At 39.8% G+C, this 19,131-nt stretch overlaps 1 protein-coding gene across 3 annotated transcripts in view; it reads right to left on the bottom strand.

Moving 5' to 3' along the window:
• FBXO11 (F-box protein 11) overlaps window positions 1–19,131 on the bottom strand; it is a 143,413-nt gene that overhangs the window by 12,654 nt on the left and 111,628 nt on the right. For all 3 annotated transcript variants that reach the window (XR_013230540.1, XM_077335139.1, XM_077335147.1), the window contains exons 8-20: window positions 18,366–18,472; window positions 18,152–18,263; window positions 14,041–14,147; window positions 13,815–13,952; window positions 9,973–10,190; window positions 8,250–8,335; window positions 8,069–8,163; window positions 5,228–5,350; window positions 5,062–5,147; window positions 2,844–2,920; window positions 2,564–2,707; window positions 1,838–1,948; window positions 690–797 (exon numbers count right to left, since the gene is read on the bottom strand). Coding sequence is in view for 2 of the 3 variants with exons in the window: in XM_077335139.1 (XP_077191254.1) it covers window positions 690–797; window positions 1,838–1,948; window positions 2,564–2,707; window positions 2,844–2,920; window positions 5,062–5,147; window positions 5,228–5,350; window positions 8,069–8,163; window positions 8,250–8,335; window positions 9,973–10,190; window positions 13,815–13,952; window positions 14,041–14,147; window positions 18,152–18,263; window positions 18,366–18,472 (1,512 nt within the window). In the remaining variant the exon portion in view is untranslated. The remainder of the gene's footprint in view (window positions 1–689; window positions 798–1,837; window positions 1,949–2,563; window positions 2,708–2,843; window positions 2,921–5,061; window positions 5,148–5,227; window positions 5,351–8,068; window positions 8,164–8,249; window positions 8,336–9,972; window positions 10,191–13,814; window positions 13,953–14,040; window positions 14,148–18,151; window positions 18,264–18,365; window positions 18,473–19,131) is intronic.

The raw sequence follows: 19,131 nt of genomic DNA, 5'->3' as shown, positions 1-19,131 counted from the left end.
GTTGCATTTTCTAGTACACTGCGAATGTGGGAAGACTAACTGTCCCACTGAAGGGATGAGTCATAGTAATTCAGGACTGAGTGGATTTGGTGCATAGGCCACTTGTTTCCAGTTATATACACTGTTCTTTTGGAACCCTTGCTCCTGTGTTTTTGCTTTCCTGTTCTTATTGCTATTCAAGCTTCACATCCTTGTATACTCCCTGAATGTCGCTAACTACTTTCTGGTTCAGTTACCCTTTGATGCTTTATTGTGTCCCAACTCAAGAAAGTGCATTAATGCCAGATTAATTGCTGGCTGCTGTTGTTTCTTCGATTAGAATAATATGCTCTACATTTGTCAGAAATACAGGATCGAAATTTCCCCATCTATAAAACAGAATTAAGCAAAACTCCAAATTATCAGAAAGTAAATGTCATTAAACTTTTTGTAATACACAAATTTGTGTCAATACCTTATAGCTTGGCAGCAAAAGCTCCCTATTAATTTCTTCAAACCCATATTGGACTATCATTGATGTTAACAAATGTGCTTGTATAATGTATGCACACAATTTTAGTGGCAAGGCAGTGAAATGTATTATTTCTCACAAAGCTCCTCCTTTGGACCAGTGTGTTTGAAATGTGAAGCAATACACCTTGTTTGTTTAAATCCAAAATAAGTTACAGAAAACATGTAATTCAACATACCTTTCATTGTCACGTTGACACCAGAGGCTAGAAATAAACCTCCAAACCGGTTATTGAAAATTTGATTGCCTTCTAAAGTCGCAGTTGCATGATTTGTTATTTCAATACCTAATATAAAAGGGAAAAGCTAGTTTAGCCAAAGAAAGAGCGAGTTTTACATGTTTACGCATTTTGATAAGAACGTATCTTCTCTGTGTACAAACAAGCCAACTGATTAATAGAAATTGCATCTTTTACATGACTGCAGCCTTCAAAATAACCAGATCAAAATGCAACTTCCTCAAGAACACTATTATTTTGTAGGGGTTTTAATTATTATTACTGATATCATTTTATATTCTCTCAGCAATTTGGAGCACTAAGTTCTGAGGAGGTTACTGAATGTTAAGAAATACATATAAACACTTTAAAATGTAATAATAATGTTAAATAAAAAGCAAGAGTTGCCTTGCCGGATGAAATCAAAATCCATCTAGTCTACCATGGCCAACCAAATGTGTTTGTGATTCACAAGAATGACAATCATCATAGAGATGGAAAGGGACATACCCACTATCTGCTCCAACCTCTTGCTCAATACAGGATCAGCCTAAAGCATCCATGATAAATATCTGTCCAGCCACTGCTTAAAGACCACTGTGAGGAAGAGCTCACCACCTCCTTAGGCAGCTGATTCCACTGCTGAAGTACTCTGTGAAAATTTTCCCCCTGATATCTAGTTTAAATCTATTATTGTGGGTCTTATTCTCTGCTGCCAATAGGAAGCACTCCCTGCCCTCCTCTGACAGCCTTCCAAATACTTAAAGAAAGCAATCATGTCCCCTTTCCACCTCCTCTTCTCCAGGCTGAATATTCCCAACTCTCTCAAGCCTTTCCTCATAGGGCTTGGTCCCCAGGCCCTAGATCATCCTTTTGCTCTCCTCTACACCCTCTCTCAATTTTGTCCACGTCCTTTTTGAAAGCATCAGGCGCATCCAGTATTCTGTCTCTGTACATGAAATTTGATTAGAATGATGTTCTGGTTATCCCATTGCTTCAAAAGGAAGAAGGGAAACTTCAAGTAACCCTTGGGGCAATACCAACAACATTGGTGAGGCTTAACCTTCTAACCTTATCATGAGCTAAGACAATGTAAATCCTGTACAAACCTGCAGCAAATCCATCAAATATTCTATTTTTTCGCAACACAGGATGACTGTTTGTGCTGATAAGGACTCCAGCTTGTGCATTCCTGAAGATATCATTCTCTTCAAGGAGGCCTAACAAACAACCAATAACAGGAGTGTCAGTTTTAAATCCCAACTTTACTTACAAGCAAGCAAACAAAAATGATACTTATTTTAAGGAAATGGTTATTCTCAGCTGAGAATATTTACTGACAGGACACATTCAGCCATATCTGCCACCTTTTGTTAGAAGAGGGATGCTGTAATTCAGCCACCCAGAATGAGGTTACATTGCAGAATGGGCAAACTAAGGTTATTCTGAAAGGATGCCAATTGCAGCAGAAGAGTGAGAGTGAATACAGAACAGACTTGTTTGCATCTCATCTGAGCTTTTCAAATTAAAAGGGCTTTTTAGACTTTAGTAATAGCCATGCTAGTGGAGAATGTTGTTTATAATACTTGGACTTGTTTGCATGGGTTGAGCATGGGTTAAGAGGGCCTTTCTATAAACATATATTTTTTAATGTCATTATTAGTAAACATGAAAAAACTGAAAGGCTACTATTTATTTATTTTATTTATTCATTTAGATTTATATACCGCCCTCCCCGAAGGCTCAGGGCGGTTTACATTAAAACTAGTCAACGATACATGAAACAGTCTTCTTTAAACATACAGTAATTAATAACAGTGGTTGTAACCATATACCTCTGCCCCCATTAAATATACAGATGCCTCCATCCCTTCCATCATGGATTTTGTTCCGTCTTAATGTAGGATTACTGTCTGTCTTGATCCATACTCCAGCCATGGCATTATCAAAAATTTCATTGTCTTCTATGAAACCAAGTCCTTTGAAAGGGAAAAAATCAAGAAGATGGGTATTGTGGAGGCATGAATTAATGGATTTCATTTATTTATTTACGGTCATTGACCAGCATCAAAGTATTAATGAATTTTATTTTAATTTCTAAAAACGAAAACTTACCAGAATTATACACAAGAATACCACCATTTTGACCTCCCCAAATTTTGTTGCGCCTGATTTTGGGGTTGCTTCCAGTTCTATGTAAACAAACAAAAGAAAAGTTATACTGTTTAAATCAGTAAGAGTCATCGTAGAAAACTGATCATTGAGGTTGGAAACTTTTTTCTACAAACCTGATAAATTAACGTTTTGTTGAAGGGGGGAGATTTGTACATGAATTATAATTTTTAAAAAACATTTTTGTTATATTTGGGGGGGAATTTATACAGGTAAATTAAAATGCTCTTATAAAAGAAAAGTATTAATAGAACTGTGTAGTTTGGGGTGTCACCCAGAATAATTTAAGCATACTCAAGCCAAGAGTAGGAACAGGACTTTGCTTCTTGTGCTGCCCTCCTACAGCCTTTACTTGAAATTGTCGGATCCCCTATTTGAATGCCACCTCACTAATGCCATGATCCAAATAACAGTTTGGGAAACATTATTGCACATAACATGCTCAATAGTGTAAAAGTAAAGTTACATCTTTCTTTCAACTTACTAGTTAAAATACTGGGGATGGGATATTTCTGCCCACTAACTGAAACCATGTTCATCTTTATTTAATTCCATTAATTTCCGCTGGTTTCCCTCATCTGAAACTTTTGTACATTTTCATTGTTAGGGCATCTTTCTCGTTCCCTAATTGGCTGAGATAATTTAATAAATATGACTAAGAACCTATCACATTTTAACAGATCTTTGGTACACTACTATGATTGGCAGCAGCTATTCAAGATCTCAGATGCAGAAAGGTTTTCCTAGCACTCACCAGTTCTGATCCTCCTCTATAGCCCCCACTCCCCAAAAACCTCCAGGCTTTGATACCCATGCTGATCTTCATAGGTAAGAGCCTGAGAATAGTATTTGGTTACATTCAGACACTGCTTAGATTAAGATAACCTAACTAAGGATGGGCATGAACCAGTTCACACACCAAAATTCATCACAAACTTGGTTCTGTTCACAGTCTGCAAACCAATGTTCAGGGAAAGCTCCTTCTCTAAACATTTACCAGTTAGGCTGTTTGGGCCATTTAAATTTAACAGCTGAGCAGCATAGGCCTGCAGCTGACCTGTTAAGTGACTGTGAACCATTTCACTGGTTGGCAAGCCACAGCCAGGAGAAAAGAGTGATCTGAACTGGCCAGTTTAGTTTAGGGCACTTTGGGCTTGGTTTGGGGGCCACCGCAAATGGAAATTCTTAGGTTCATGCCTATCCCTACCTAACACCACTTCCTCAATGAATAATCTTAGCCATTTAAGGATCACATAAAATACTACATTAGCCATTACGGAGAATAAACAAAATAAAGCCCAGAGTGACAGCATAATTCCTAAATAGGCACTTATCCTTTGTGAAGCAGTGGCCAACTAATTGCTAAAATAAGACACTTCAATACTAGCTAAAATTGTACAAATGTACTCCTGGCTCAGCTCCTGAACATTCCCTCAGTTGAATACCACTGGTTTTAATGGGACAAACATGCTTATATTTTTCTTGATTGAGCTTTGCTTCTTTCACTGAAATATGGACTGAAGGGGTTATTTTTTTAAAAAAAACAACAACAATATTGCCAGCTGTCATTGTGGAAGAAAAATCCTACAAAATGGGGGCATGATTAAAGTGAGAAAAAGAAAAACGATATCTTTGCACACACTACTGATTTTCTTTCCTTCCAGATGCAATTCCTCACTGCTTCAGATGCCACTCTGAAGGTTCCTTGACCCTCAGTAGTAGTTTCTCTGGGAGTAGGGGAGAGAAGAGTCTCAGTAAACATGAAGAAAACCTGAGCAACTCTTTGGATTCCAGAAATTCCAAACTACAACATCAAAATCTATGCTCCAAAATATACATAATCTATTTGATAGTATAGATGTTTATACAGTATATAAGCTTTTGATATTTTTGTGCAGAATCAACATTAGCATAGACATAATGCAGAATACAAGCATTTTGTCATTTTATATATCATCATTAGTTATTTACACTTGTTCAGACTAGAGGCCATCTTCCAGGCCAAGGACAAGATTATTGACTGCACAACAATGGTCCTTCTAGCAATACAAGTATCAACCATTAAAAAAATCCCGCTCATTAAACAGCCAGACACAGAACAATGGCTTTCTGACTAGGAGAACAGGTTATATGAATTGAAAGGCAAATAAAGACATTTTACCTGATTTGAACCCCTGAGTACATGTGGTTATAGATATCATTGTCCTCCAATACACCATGGCCATTGTCATAGAAATAAACACCAACCTGAAGTATTAAACAGACATGTGGTAAAAAGTCAGTTTGAAAATGACATTCTGCTACCTACACAATGGTTAGCAACCTACCTGTTTACCACTATGTATTCTATTTCTTCTCAATACTGGTGTGCTTCCTGTTGTAACCCAAACACCAGCCAAAGTATTACTGTAAACTTCATTTTCTTCAATCACACCTTGACCTTTTTCATGCTGAAATAAAATGATAAAAATAAATTAAGCAAATTATTTTACATTTCAAAAAGCATAATTCACTTCATTTCTCTCACCTGATCATGTCTGCCATTTACACTTCTAGTAAGTATATATTAATAGCATCGCTTTATTAAACCTTGTATTAAATTTACAAATCTGGCCTGCTTATGGGACTGAAACAGACTTGGCTGTCCTGAAGGATTACCTGCTCTAAAATGGTTCCCCAATAGCTGCGGGAAACCAATCTAAAAATAAAGAAAATAATAAAATAAAATATCAACCAAGTGAATGCTGCTCTTGATTTTTCTGGTCCTTTCAGTGGCTTTCGATACCATCAATCATGGTATATTTCTGGACTGCTTTTCTGGATTTGGACTGGAAGGTACAGGTTTTCACTGGTTCTAGTCATACGTGGAGAGTAGGTTTCAGAAGGTAGGACAGGGAGCTCCTGAGCCTTTGGCATGTGGGATACCACAAGGCTCCATCTTGTCCCCTACTCTCTTCAACATCTATGTCAAACAGCTTGGTGAGGTCATCTGAAGATTTGTCATCAATATGCAGGTGACACTTAGTTCTATATGGTTGATACCAGGGAGATTGTAGAAATTCTGAATCACTGCCTGAAGGCAGTTTGCTACTGTTGAGTAGAAAAACTAACATGGGACTTCATATGCCACCTATTCCGGATTGGGTTGGACTCCACATAAAGGGACAGATCTGTTGTCTGGTAGTGCTGCTGGATAAGCATTTAACAGCTGTGACCAGGAACACCTTTTACCAGGTTTGACAGGTTAGCCAGCTGCAATCTCAACACTATGATGCATACTCTGGCCCCATGTAGATTGCAATGCACTCTGCATGGAGTTGCCCTTGAAAAGTTTTTGGAAACTCCAACTCATACAGAATGCTGCCTCCAGAACTCTGACTGGAATGGTTCATAGGAACAATATCACTCCAGTCTTAGCCCATCTACATGAGACCCTGGTTTGGATGCATTTTCTGAGATAAAACAGGGTGGTAAGCCAGGAGAGTGCCTTCTCAGTTGTAACACCAAACCTATAGAGCTCTCTTCCCAGAGAGTCTTGCTTAACCCCTTCTGTTGTTATCTTCTATCAGCAGGTGAACATTTCTGTTTCATCTGGGATTCCCTCAGTGATCCCTCCTTCCTGTCCTGTCTTTAATAGCTTTTTTGTGCATATGTTTCATGTTGTATGTTTTTATCTGGCTTTGTTTTAATAATATGTTTTTGTTTAGTTTTAATATTTTTAAGATGTGGTTTTATTATTTATTTATTTACAATATTTATTATTCTACAGTACCTGCAGTTATGAGCAATCTTCAAGAGTAGCCCTAAGTATAGCATACTACAGTAGTCAACTCTAGATGTAACTAAGGCATGGGTCACTGTGGCTAATTCTGACTGAACCAGAATGGATGCTCCTGACGTACCAGCCAAACCAGGACAAAAGCACTCTGAGCAACCACTGCCTCCTGATTTTCTAAGGTGACTGATCTTTCAAGCAGTCTGCCTTCCTACTAATCCAGGGAACATCTGTCTTGTCAGGACTAAATTGCTGCTTGTTCACCCTTACTCAGCCCACTACTGACTCCAAGCACCCATTCAGATGGCCTGTATGGCCCCTTCCAACTCTATGATTCTATGATTCAGAACAATAATATCCTTGGAATTGGGTGGAAAAGAAAAGTAGAGCTGGACATTATCCGCATATGGGTGATACTATCCATATATCCCCTATGATGTTGTATGTAAACCGCCCTGAGCCATATGGAAGGGTGGTGTAGAAATAAAACAAAAAAACAAACAAACTGATAACTTCATCCAGTGCCTTCCTATAGATAAGATCAAACCCTATAGAACTCCAAAGGCCAAAAGCTATAAGACATTGTTAATCTATTAACTGCTTTGCCAGCCCTAATGAGGGCTGAAAGGCGAGGTATAAATTTGTAACTAAATAACACTAAAAGTCTATATCTAAAACATACAGGCACAAATGGACATATAGAATAAAAGAAATATAATGCCAACAGTTCAATTTAAAAGAGTTTTTTATATCCCACATTTCACTACCCTAAGAAATCTCAAAGTGGCTTACTATTGCCTTCCTTTTCTCTCTCCACAGCAGACATCCTGCGAGGTAGGTGGGGCTGAAAGAGCTCAGACAGGACTAATCAGTGAAACCAGCACTATCAGGACTGTGACTAGTCCAAGGCCACCCAGCTAGCTGCATGTGGAGGAGCAAGAAATCAAACCCGGCTCACCAGATTAGAAATTGCCGCTCCTAACCACTACAACAAGCTGGTTCTTTACTGTTTTAGATTTGGCCTTTCTGTTTTATGTCCTAATCTCAGTTTTATTTTGTTTAATGGCATGAGATGAAAAATGTCCAAGTAACATAGAACAAGTTTCACAATATGTCAACCTGTCAACAACTGCATGGGGAAAAAAGAAAACCTTCCAGATAACCTAGCAAAATGCAGTTAATCTTTTTTCAATTACTTATACCACACATCTCAACATGACATTTGCTCAGAATTTTAACCTTGTTGGTAATTAGAAACACCTCATTATATCTCATTACAGTGAAGGCTGTTCTACAAGATACAGGAAATTATTCAGCACATATCCTGCATATAATTACAAATCATTCTGTAAGCTAGAGAATAAAATTTTGAAGTCCACATCAAGACACTCACCACATAAATGCCACCATGTTGGCCATCATGGATCTTGTTGTGCCGAACAATGGGGCAGCTATTAGTCCTTATCTGTATTCCTGCTAATGCATTCCCTGTTGAAAGAAGTACACTTTGAGAAATATGGTGCCAAAGAAATAAGGATTATCAAGTGCAATACAGCAAACATTTGACTGTTTACCATAAATGTCATTTCCCTCAATAAGGCCTCTTCCATCACCAAAGATGTAGACACCACCTTGATTCCCATTAAAAATTGCATTGCCCCTAAAATAAAAAAAAAAACAGAGATGAAGTTATCACATACAACAAACTATACAGAACATGCATTCAAAAGACATTGAACAAATTGTCATATCAGACTAACAACCTTTTTTTGAGAAAGATACTGTGGACATTGTTTACCATGATTTCAGTAAGACTTTTGATACAGTTCCGTATGATATTCTTATAGACAAGTTGGTAAAATATGGTATGGATCCTATTGCTGTTAGGTGGATTGAGAACCGGTTGACAGTTCGCACCAAAGGGTAAATGGTTTGTCATCTTCTTGGCTAGTAGTGATGAGTGGAGTGCCTCAGGGATCTGTCCTGGGCCCTTTGTTGTTCAACATATTCATAAATAATTTGGATGAAGGAATAGACGGGGTACTTATTAAATTTGCAGATGACACTAAACTGGGAGGGGTACCAAACACACCAGAAGGCAGAATCAGAATATAGAATGATTTTGACAGGCTAGAAAACTGGACTAAAATGAATTTCAATAGTGATAAATGTTCTTCATTTAGGAAGGAAAAATCATATGCATCACTATAGGATGGGTGAGACTTGTCTTGGCAGTAATACATGTGAAAAGGGTCGGGGGATCTGCTGAACATGAGTCAGTAGTGTGATTCAGTGGCAAAGAAGGCAAATGGGATTTGGGGCTGTATTTAAATAAGTATAGTGTCCAGATCACACAAGGTGATGTTACCAATTTACGTCCTCTGGTAAGACCTCACTTGGAGTACTGTGTTCAGTTTTGAGCAACACAACTGAAGAAAGATGTAGGCAAACTGAAGCATGTTCAGAGGAGAGCTACGAAGATGGTGAGGGGTTTGGAGACCAAGACACATGAGGAAAGGTTGAGGAAGCTTGGTCTGTTTAGCCTGGAGAGAAGATGACTAAGAAGTCATATGATAACCATCTTCAAATACTTGAAGGGCTGCTGTATAGAAGATGGAGTAGAGTTGTTTTCTGTTGCCCCAGAGGGTCAGACCAGTTAGAGCTATTCCTCAGTGAAACAGGCTTCCTTGGGAGGTAGTGGGTTCTCCTTCTTTGGAAGTTTTTAAGCAGAGGCTAGATAGTCATCTCACAGAAATGCTGATTTTATGAGCTTATACAGCTTGTGAGTGGGTGGGCAGGAAGGGATGTTTCAGTGTTTGTCTCTTATGGCCCTTCCTTGCATATCCATGGAATTGCTAATCACCACTGTGGGATGGTAGGTGAATTTCCTCCAGGCCAGGCTGGATTCTCGATATTTTTGATGGTGGTGGGGATCACTTAGGCATGAAATTGGGGTCACTGTGGACGGGCAAGTAGTTGCGAGTTCCTGCACTGTGCAGGGAGTTCGACTAGATGACCCCTGGAGGTAACTTCCAACTCTATGATTTTATGCTTCCATTTATTATCTTCAGTCTGTTCAAGAAAAACTTTATGCCCCAACCTCTTGCCCAGAGAGCTAAAACTGGCTAGTTACTGCCCAGATGGACTCCCATCCAGGCACCTTACTGGACTAATTTAAAACTATCCAGTTCCAAAATGTCTGAAACAAGGGAAAAGGTTAGTTTACATGTTTTGTACATATTACTCAATGTTTCCATTTGTTCACTTTCCCTTCCAAGTCAAAACAAAGAGCAATACCTTATTGTTGGGTCACTATTTGAAGTAATCCATACACCTGCAAAATTGTTTGCATAGATCTTGTTTTCAATAAATTGTCCTCTTCCTTTTTCATGGACATAAATCCCTCCAGTTTGACCATGGTGAATTTCACAACGAACTACAGTAGGGTTAGCATAAGCTTTCACTTCAAAACCTGCTATTCTATTTCTATGTATGTTGCAGCTTTCAAAATACCCCTAAACACAAGGAAGAAGAAAATATTATTTTTGTAATGAAAAATTAATGGTTTTGAACTATTTTCTTCCCTACTTTGTTGACATTAAAATCAGAGTATACATATGGGCTACACCATCAGTCCCCATAGTTCTGTACAGAATAATAAAAAGAGAGCCTCACATTGCATCCTACTTAGCAGGGACCAGGTTTTAGTCAGATTCTTGCACAGAGGTAGCACTAAGGCAGTATCTCACAGTACAGTGCAACTAGTCAAATACTAGACGTTTTCACAAGATTCATACCTCATATATTCCTCGCATATGGGATGACTGAACTTTTATCTAGGAATATGAAACCTTTCCCCAGTTCTGCATTTGGGAGCCAGAGCTTGTTTCATGAGACCTCTGGGGGCTATCTGTGGTTAACTATAAAGCTTTAAGTATGCACAAAAACTGCACTCAAATAGGCACGAAAGTTTCCAGGAATATACTTCATTTTAAACAAAATTGTAACATCTAGAATAGACCAGAGGTGTCAAACTTATTTGTTATGAGGACTAGATCTGACAATGGATACAGGCAAACGCAATTAAATATATTATTTTAGCTCAAAATACAAAGAAAAGCAATTTATTCCTAGCAATGAAAGGTAACCCCAAAAAGTCTGGCTCTCCCAGATCCCCCCATCCCAGTTCTCATTCCTCTTTTGTTTCCTACAAAAGCAGTGGGGTGGAGGGGAAAGCCTGACAGAGAGGCGGTTTCTAAAACTTCCAGGGGATTTATTTTGTATTCCTGGAACCTGGTGCAAAATACAATTGGGAACAGTGACTACAGTGTTGTTATATCTGCAGGCCAAAACAGACATTTCAAATTAGGGAACTTGTTAGAGGAAGCTGAAAGGGAAACCCTACAGATTCAAAAATCCAGAGAATATTTGGAAGCTATGTAAAGCTGTACTAACTGAGGCCCAGATAAAATGCACTCCCCAGTTTAGGTAAAGTACTGTCAGATCTAAATGTATGTCTACATGGGTAAGAACTCAAGTTAATAAAGCTATAAAAAGTAAGGCTTCTTTTAAAAAGTTGAAGATCTGCCCCAATAACATAAACAAAAGGGAGGGCAGAAAAAGATAGAACTAGGCAGACAGGTACAGAGATAAGAGAGTTTGGGGAGGGAGGGGACACTGGATAACAAAGGATTGCTAAAGGAAGATGGGGAGACAGCAGAGTAACTGAGTAAAATTTTTGCATTTGTGTTCAGTGTCGAAAGTGTGGTATATACTGATGCTATAACCATTATTTTCTTGAAGGAAATCCAAAGAACTGAATGGAGCTGGGGTGATGAGATATGAGGTTCTAAGACTGCTGGGTAAACTAAAAACCAGTTTCTAGGTCCCAACTACCTCCACCAGTGGGTTCCCTAGGAACTTAAACTTGAAACCTTTTATTTACTGACCAGCGTACGGAACTTCTTGTTAAAATCAGTCTCTGTACCTGAGGACTGGAAAGAACTACAAATATTTAAAAAGTGATCCAGAGGAAAACCTAGGAATAGCAGGCCAGTTCAGCCTACCATCTATTGCAGCCAAATTACCCTATATACTCGCATATAAGCCGAGGCACCTAATTACACCACAAAATGCTGGAAAAACTTATTGACTCACATATAAGCCAAGGGTGGTGTTTGGATAGTGGCTTTTTCTTTCCTCCACTCCCCCCTGTTTTGGGCAGGATTTTTTCCCCTTTTCTTCCCACCCTCCTCCTCCCTCCTTTGTCCCTCTGACCCCTCTTGCCTTTATTTCTTCCTCTAGGGGCGTTTCCTCCTTCTGCTCTCTGCTCTCCCTCTGAGACAGAGGCTTCAGAGCTTCCTGCAACACGTGCTAGCCTTGTGCTAGCCTCGTTAAAGCAGGGAGGGGGGGAGTCAGAGACTGCTCTTTCCCTCCCAGGCTTGCTGCGTCTTTGCTGTTCCTGCTTTTGCTTCTTCAGGCAAGTATACTTGTCTCCCACCCCCACCCTCCAGTCTTGTCTAGGTGTACGTGCAAGCAAAGCTGGCATGTCTGTTTACATAGGGCAAACAGGTCAAACCCTATGTCAAAGGATACATGCACACAAATCTGCCATCATCAAGAATCATAAAACTCAGAAACCTGTAGAACATTTCAGCCTCTCAAGGCACTCAATGGGGTACCTCAAAGTAGCTGTTTAATTGCAAAGGAAGTTCATAAAGACTGGAAAGGGAGACTGCTGAATTATAAGTTATTATAACACTCAGAACAATGGTACCCCCTGGGCTTAACAGCATTGTCAACTTCTTATCTCACTACATGCACTAAGTCACTCAGTACTCATATATATTGATCTTGTTAATCTTTGGTGCGGGGTGGATTCAAACTCGTTTCCCACATATGTTGTTTATTCCCTTATCATCTGTATGCCACTTTGCTGCTATTTACATATCTTACCAAATGTGTTGTTCGAATCTTAGTTATATTTATTGCTCAGTTATTTATACATGTTTCCTTTAATTGAAGGAGTGTGCATCTGCACATGCCGAGTCTCTCAGTTTCTGCTGGTACCCAAGGCTTAACTTTGTTGACTTCAGGACTGCCACTGAACTAAAACTCTGGTACATGTTAACTCTTGTATTTGTATGCTTATTTACGGTCATTCACAGAACTTGATAACTGCCTTAATCCAATCTCAGCGATTATCACCCAATTTTTTAAGTATCTTTAGCTAGCTCTTCTTGGCAATTAAACCCCACACTCTCTCTGTCTTACCTAAATGTAATGGTTGAGGATATTCACTGTATCTGCACACAAAAGTTTATACCTTGAATAAAGTTTTGTTGGTCTTAAAGGTGCCTCTGGACTCAAACTTCGTTCTACTACACACCTGAATCTGTCTCCTTCAGTGTTTGCTACCAGAAATCCCTTCCTGAGGTACTGATCATGTCTGTGTCCATTCAAGCACCGACTAAATACTTTTTGCCCCAGGATATGAAGATTCATTTATGAAATAATGTCCTTGCGGCTGTCAATCTGAGTTCAAAGGATTTTATATTGACACAAGGGAGGTCTCAATATTTCAGATGCCGTTTTATATTCTGGTGCCTTTTTCTGCAGAGAAATTAACATTCAACAGCTGCAGGAAGGCTCTATCTACTGTCCAAAGCTTTACAGCTGTATTCACTTAGTAAATGAATGCTTCCTGCATCTTTCATAGTGTACAATAGATATGAAAAAAGGTAAAAGCATGGCAGTTCATATCAGGCACCTGGCAGCAGCATCCAGTGCTTGAAATATAAAAGCCAGCAGGGCAATGTACTTTATTACCCAATCATCACTAATTTAAACGGTGGGAAGATGTTTTCCCTTTGTTTTTTAAAGTTTCAACAACTGTTGAAGCATGAAGCAGCCTGAGTAAATTAGCTGAAAAACCAAGTATCTTGCATGTAATTAGCATACTGTACATAGAAAATCTTTAGGAACAAATTATATCCAGGGAAAAATAGGGTGATACGTCTAGTGTTATATTTGTGTTAGAGATAAGAATAGCTACTCACAAAACATTCTCTACAAGCATACACAACACACACAAATGATATAGTAATCTCTCCGCAAAAAAGAAAAAGTATACACATTACCATGCCATGGTCAAATGTAAAAACACCAACATCACGCCCATGATGAATGTGATTCCGTCTGATAATAGGGTTTCCATGGTTTTTAACCCAAATCCCAGCTAATGCATTATTAGAGATTTCATTGTCCTCGTATATTCCCTAAAAGATCAATAAAGATTGTTCATTTAAAATGGGTCAGAAGACTATTTTTGAAGAAAAGAGAGAGAAAAATGAGACAGAGCATTACCTGTGCATGATCTGTGATGTACAGCCCAACATTTTCACAATCACTGATGTTACAATGCTTGATAGTAGGACAAGCACCCTGGCCACTAACACAGACTGCAGAACCGACTGAAAGCAAACATTCAGGTGTGAATATTTAGATTAGAGTAGGTCTGCTTTTACAAGACATATAACATCTATCATCATCTAAAAATCCTAGGATAGCTACTGGAAAATATGCTGACTACTGAGCCTCGTAATCTATGCTGCTAATGGGTTATTTCAGTTATTCAGAGTTTACCATATAGAAAAAAAAACAGCGTTGTGCTTACCTGAAACTATTGTTCAATGAGTGGTCATCTGTGCAGTGACACATGGGTACTGCACACACACATGTAACTAGAGGTGTTCTATCTCCCTCCCAAATGCAGTTTTTCATTTGATACAGAGGGGGTAGAGTACCCTTCCCTTAATTCCTCACTGTTGCCATTGGAGTGAAGCAAGCTTCTCAGATTTTGTTAAGAGTTCAAAGAGGGGCAGAAAAGAGGATTGAGTGACTGTGCAGGAGGTAATTCTAATAACAGTTACAAGAAAGTTCTGAACCTTTTTGTTGACAGGAACTTGTTTGGGTTTCTCAGGTCTAGGGTGGCTTTCATATACAATCCTTTCTTGACAGGAAAGTATCTGGAGTAAAACCCTGAATGCCTATATTCTGCAGGTACTTCCTTGATTGTTTTCTTGTTGAGGAAGGTGCTGATTTCTGTAAGAGATTCTTGAGAACAGACGAGAGGATGGGATGATGGGGAGTGTATGGTGGAAGAGACTAATCTGGCGACATTATTGAGTCAGTTTCCACACTGGGAATTTTGGTGCCCCAACTCCCATACGGGAGCACAAATCCGGGGTGGACGAGGTACACAGGGCCAAACGCTTACCCTGTGTGAACAGGAAAAGGCAGGGCTGCCTGCCCCAGCTCAAACTCTAGCCTGCAGCCCAGAGCCTCTGGTACAGAAACGGTCTGAGTACCCGTTGGTCTTGAGAAATGTCCTGCCAAGGTGAGTTGATGAGGACTCAGTTCCTCTGTTAGTAGATGCACCAGGTGGGGGCCATAACTGTCAAAAGCTCTGTTTCACGGGTTGGAGTCTGCATGACTGAGTCCTGATTTTGCCCCTTAGAACAGGCAATCTTCTCTGTAGGACAGGAAGCTGACTGTGAGGCATGTAAGTGGGTCTGTTCGAATATGAAGGGTGAGGCATTAGCTGACCACTTCCTCTGGATGCAGAGTAGAGTAGTCTAAAGGCAGGCCTAGGTTTTGGAGTAGACTGGGTAGAAGGAATCACTAACAGTGTCTTAACTGCGAGCTTGTATTTTCATATCTTGGTAAGTACCTCATCGGTATTGGTGCTAAATAGGTCTGTTCCTTCAAAGGGTAGTCCCTTGATTCTGTTGCGGGTTTCTTGTGGAAGTGCCAAAGACCTGATCCAAGAGAGACAATGCTAGAACCATGGCTAGGTTATGGGCTGAATAATGAGCACTTGGCTGCAGAAACCTGACGTCTGGTCAGCTTTGATGCTTCTAAGGTTAACAGTTTTGTCAGCTTACATTTGTCCACAAGCAGCATCTCTAGGTAGGCAATGCTATCCCAAGTGAAGCGTTAATAGCAGGCTTAGATAGGAAGGGCTTCAAGGAGACCTTCTATGACTGGGAATGTGATGGGACCTGGGAATGACCCTTTCACAGGGTTTGCGGCAGGGCAAGCTGCTTGGCCAGGGGGCACCATCTACACAGCAGCCTTGCAGGGTAGATTGAGATAGAGCGTCCATCTGGAGCAGTGGAAAAGAGTGAGATCAGCATGGTGGGACAAGAGGCAGAACTGAACTGAGAAACCCCAGAAAAAAAAACAATTTATATACAATCATGAACAGTGGATCTGCACGCCGTTGGTCAGTTTGGTTTAATTTTTGTGAAAGAACACTTGCATAATTTTAATGGTTGGGGTCACCACAACATGAGGAACTGTATTAAAGGGCCGTGGCGTTAGGGAGGAGACCCACTGGTCTAAATACAAGACCCACTGCTCTTGGAGGGGCACATAAGACATCATTCAAATTAGTTGTTCATTATAAGGCCTTTGCTGGGAGAGTACATGGACGATTATGGTACTCGGAGAGGGGTTTTAGCAGTGTAATCTGGCTCTCTGTCTTCATAAATGGAATGGTCATAATCACAATCCAAGTCCTCTAGTGCAGTGGTCCCCAACCTTTTTATCACCGGGGACCACTCAACGCGGGGACCACTCAACACCTTTTACTGAGGCCTGGGGGGGGGGTAGTTTACTCCTCTACTTTCAACCACTGCCCTAACGCTCTCTGATCGCTATGGTAATGTTTAAACATCCCTTCAAAATAAGATAGACACGCCACAACAATGAATTGTGTTGTAAAGGGCTGGGGGGATGAAGTAAAGGGCCGGGGAGGGGAGGAGAAGGCGTCCTTCGGGGCTCAGCTCCAATTAGTCGAAGGACCACATGTGGTATGCAGCCCACAGGTTGGGGATCGCTACCCTAGTGTATGGCTCTCTTCTTGGGATCTTGTGGGAGACCCTGGTCATCTGTACTGTAGGGGTTTACTTCCTCAAGGACAGAACCAAAGGGAACATCTGGGTCCCAGACGACCAGGGTCTTGGTCATTATAGCCAATGGAAGTCGTGGAACAGCAATTGGGAGGATATCAAATGCAGATCTGTGGAAATCAATTGGGGACGTGGATCTAAACAGTGAGATTGTAGGGGGGGGCTGACAACACAGGATAGGAAGCTCAGAACTCTAAATGTCTCCTTCTGAGAACGAACAGCATGGGAACACTGAGAAACATAAAAAGGGGTTCTCAGAATGGATACTGATATTTTGACCATTTCTAATGACAGGTTCCTTATGATGAGAGAGAGAGGGGCGGATGACAACTTTGACTTGGGAGGCTTCTCTAAGCGTTCATGTTAGAGCCAAGCCTTCTTTAATAGTGGTTTCAAGGAGCTGTGCTCTGGGGTCACAGAGATTGAATTTGTAGTCTTCCCTGTGTTTTTGGTTAGGTTTGGAGAGCCCAGTTTCGGCCTTGGAACTGAGAATTCTACTGGAAGTGGAAGGCAGGGAACTCCCTCCCCACCTTCCCCCGCTCAAGCAGCACCAGAAACAGTTTTTTTTTCTAAAATGCTACTATTAGGTGGGAAGCTCTGTCATGCCTTCAGGGGAAAATTGGTAGCAAATGGAGTAGCATAATATGTTATGCTTTTCACCAAGACATAAGAGGCACTGCTTGTGGTCATCTGTGTGGGATATTTTTGATCCACAAGCCCTGCATTTCTTAAAGACCGTTTTTTGGTGGTATTTTGTAATCTACAGGCTCGTTAGTTACATTCATTGGCAGTAGTCACTGCTGAGGAAGTAACAGAGCTTCTGTAAATGAACCTCTCAGTGGCAGCAGAGAAAGAACAAAGGGAAAGGCACTCCACCCCCTCTATATAATGGAAAACGTGGGAAATAGTGTAGGGAAACAGAGCACTGACAGGCATTATGTCCTTCAAATCCTCTTCACTTAAGGCCTGTGCATGCGCAGTAATCAGCAGGGCTTGTGGGACTGAACATGTAACCAAGATGATGAATGAGGCAGTGAAGGTAAAACTGCATAGCAAACAAATACTGGACAACCTATGACAATAAGCCTTTAGATACAATTTAATCAGGCATGACCAAGAAGTTGGTGGCATCAAATATGGTTAGACAGCCAAAATATTTTCATTAAAAGTGGCATTCTCACATTTATAAGAATTCAGTTTTTATCACTGTGATACCATTAAACAAATATTTGAAGTTCACAGCTTTCTTGCAGAAAACATTCTAAGAAGTTGAGCTTTGTGCATCTCAGAATAATTTCAACTTACTTACTTATTTATTTATGTGATTTATATCCTGCCACTCCCATACAATGGCTTGTAGCGGGTCACAAGGTCCTCATTAAAAATTCCATTAAAACTCCCATTAAAAGGACACATACAGATACGATATAAAAATACACAGCGAACAGGCAATAAATAACACAGTGGATTACTTTATGACAGCTTTAACAGAATCTACTAACCTGTACAAGTACTTCGAATAATACAATGGTCTATTATTGGGCTGCAGTTGACTGTGATCTCTAAGCAATGATGGGCATTATGATGCTGTGCAGATTTGTCATCAGGGTTAAACTGAGTGGGGGAAAAACATCATTAACCTTTTTTTACGTGTCCCTGATTTCTTTCAGTTTATGCTGAAATTACTAATCAAATGCTTGTTCTCACAGTCCTTACCCTGATTGTCATATAGCCAACATAAGCATCCTCAGACCCCTCCATGAAGACAAAGGTTGAATCTCTTGTGTTTTCTATAATGACTTTATCTGCTACTTTTCCAGGAGCTGCAAACAAAACATAAATTCAAAAAATAACAATTTATTATACATTTATTCGTTGAGATTCAAGGTGTATTATTTGGTGCAAATCAAGGCACTCAAATAGTAAAAAGAGATCCAACAAGCAATGCAATAGGACTAGCAATACCAAATATAGTTACAATGTAAACATGTGTTAGACATCTGTTAAAACAATGCAGAAAATGGTATTATAGGAGCAGAAAGTGATGTAGTAAGAGCAGAATAATGACAGAGACTATAGTTCTGTCCCTTTATGAAAATGCTCTCCTGAACAATTTTTTTCTTCTTTGCAGAATGTCAGTAATTTGGGAGGCCAATCCATATGTGGAATTATCACTTATTACCCATTTGTAGAGGGGCAACTTCAAAAAGGTTTGCTCAGATGAGAGAAAATGACACAGTGGAGAATAAAAAGCACACAATCCTAGCTGCTTCTTCTTTTTTTTAATGAGCAACCGATTATCAGGTTGTTCAACGATAAGCTATATATTGCTTGTTGCCCCAAAAAGACAACTCAAGCACAGAAAAACCATTTAATCTTTGAAATGTTGTCACTTCAATAAATAAGAAGCCAGAGGATTACAATATTAACAGAAGCCAGAGGATTACAATATTAACAATATTGCAAATTCATGATCCCAGAT

This window comes from Paroedura picta, chromosome 1 (genome assembly GCF_049243985.1).
Source record: "Paroedura picta isolate Pp20150507F chromosome 1, Ppicta_v3.0, whole genome shotgun sequence".
NCBI classification, from domain to species: Eukaryota; Metazoa; Chordata; class Lepidosauria; order Squamata; family Gekkonidae; genus Paroedura; species Paroedura picta.
Note: the sequence above shows the minus strand (reverse complement) of the source record. Positions and strands in the feature narration are given on the sequence as shown.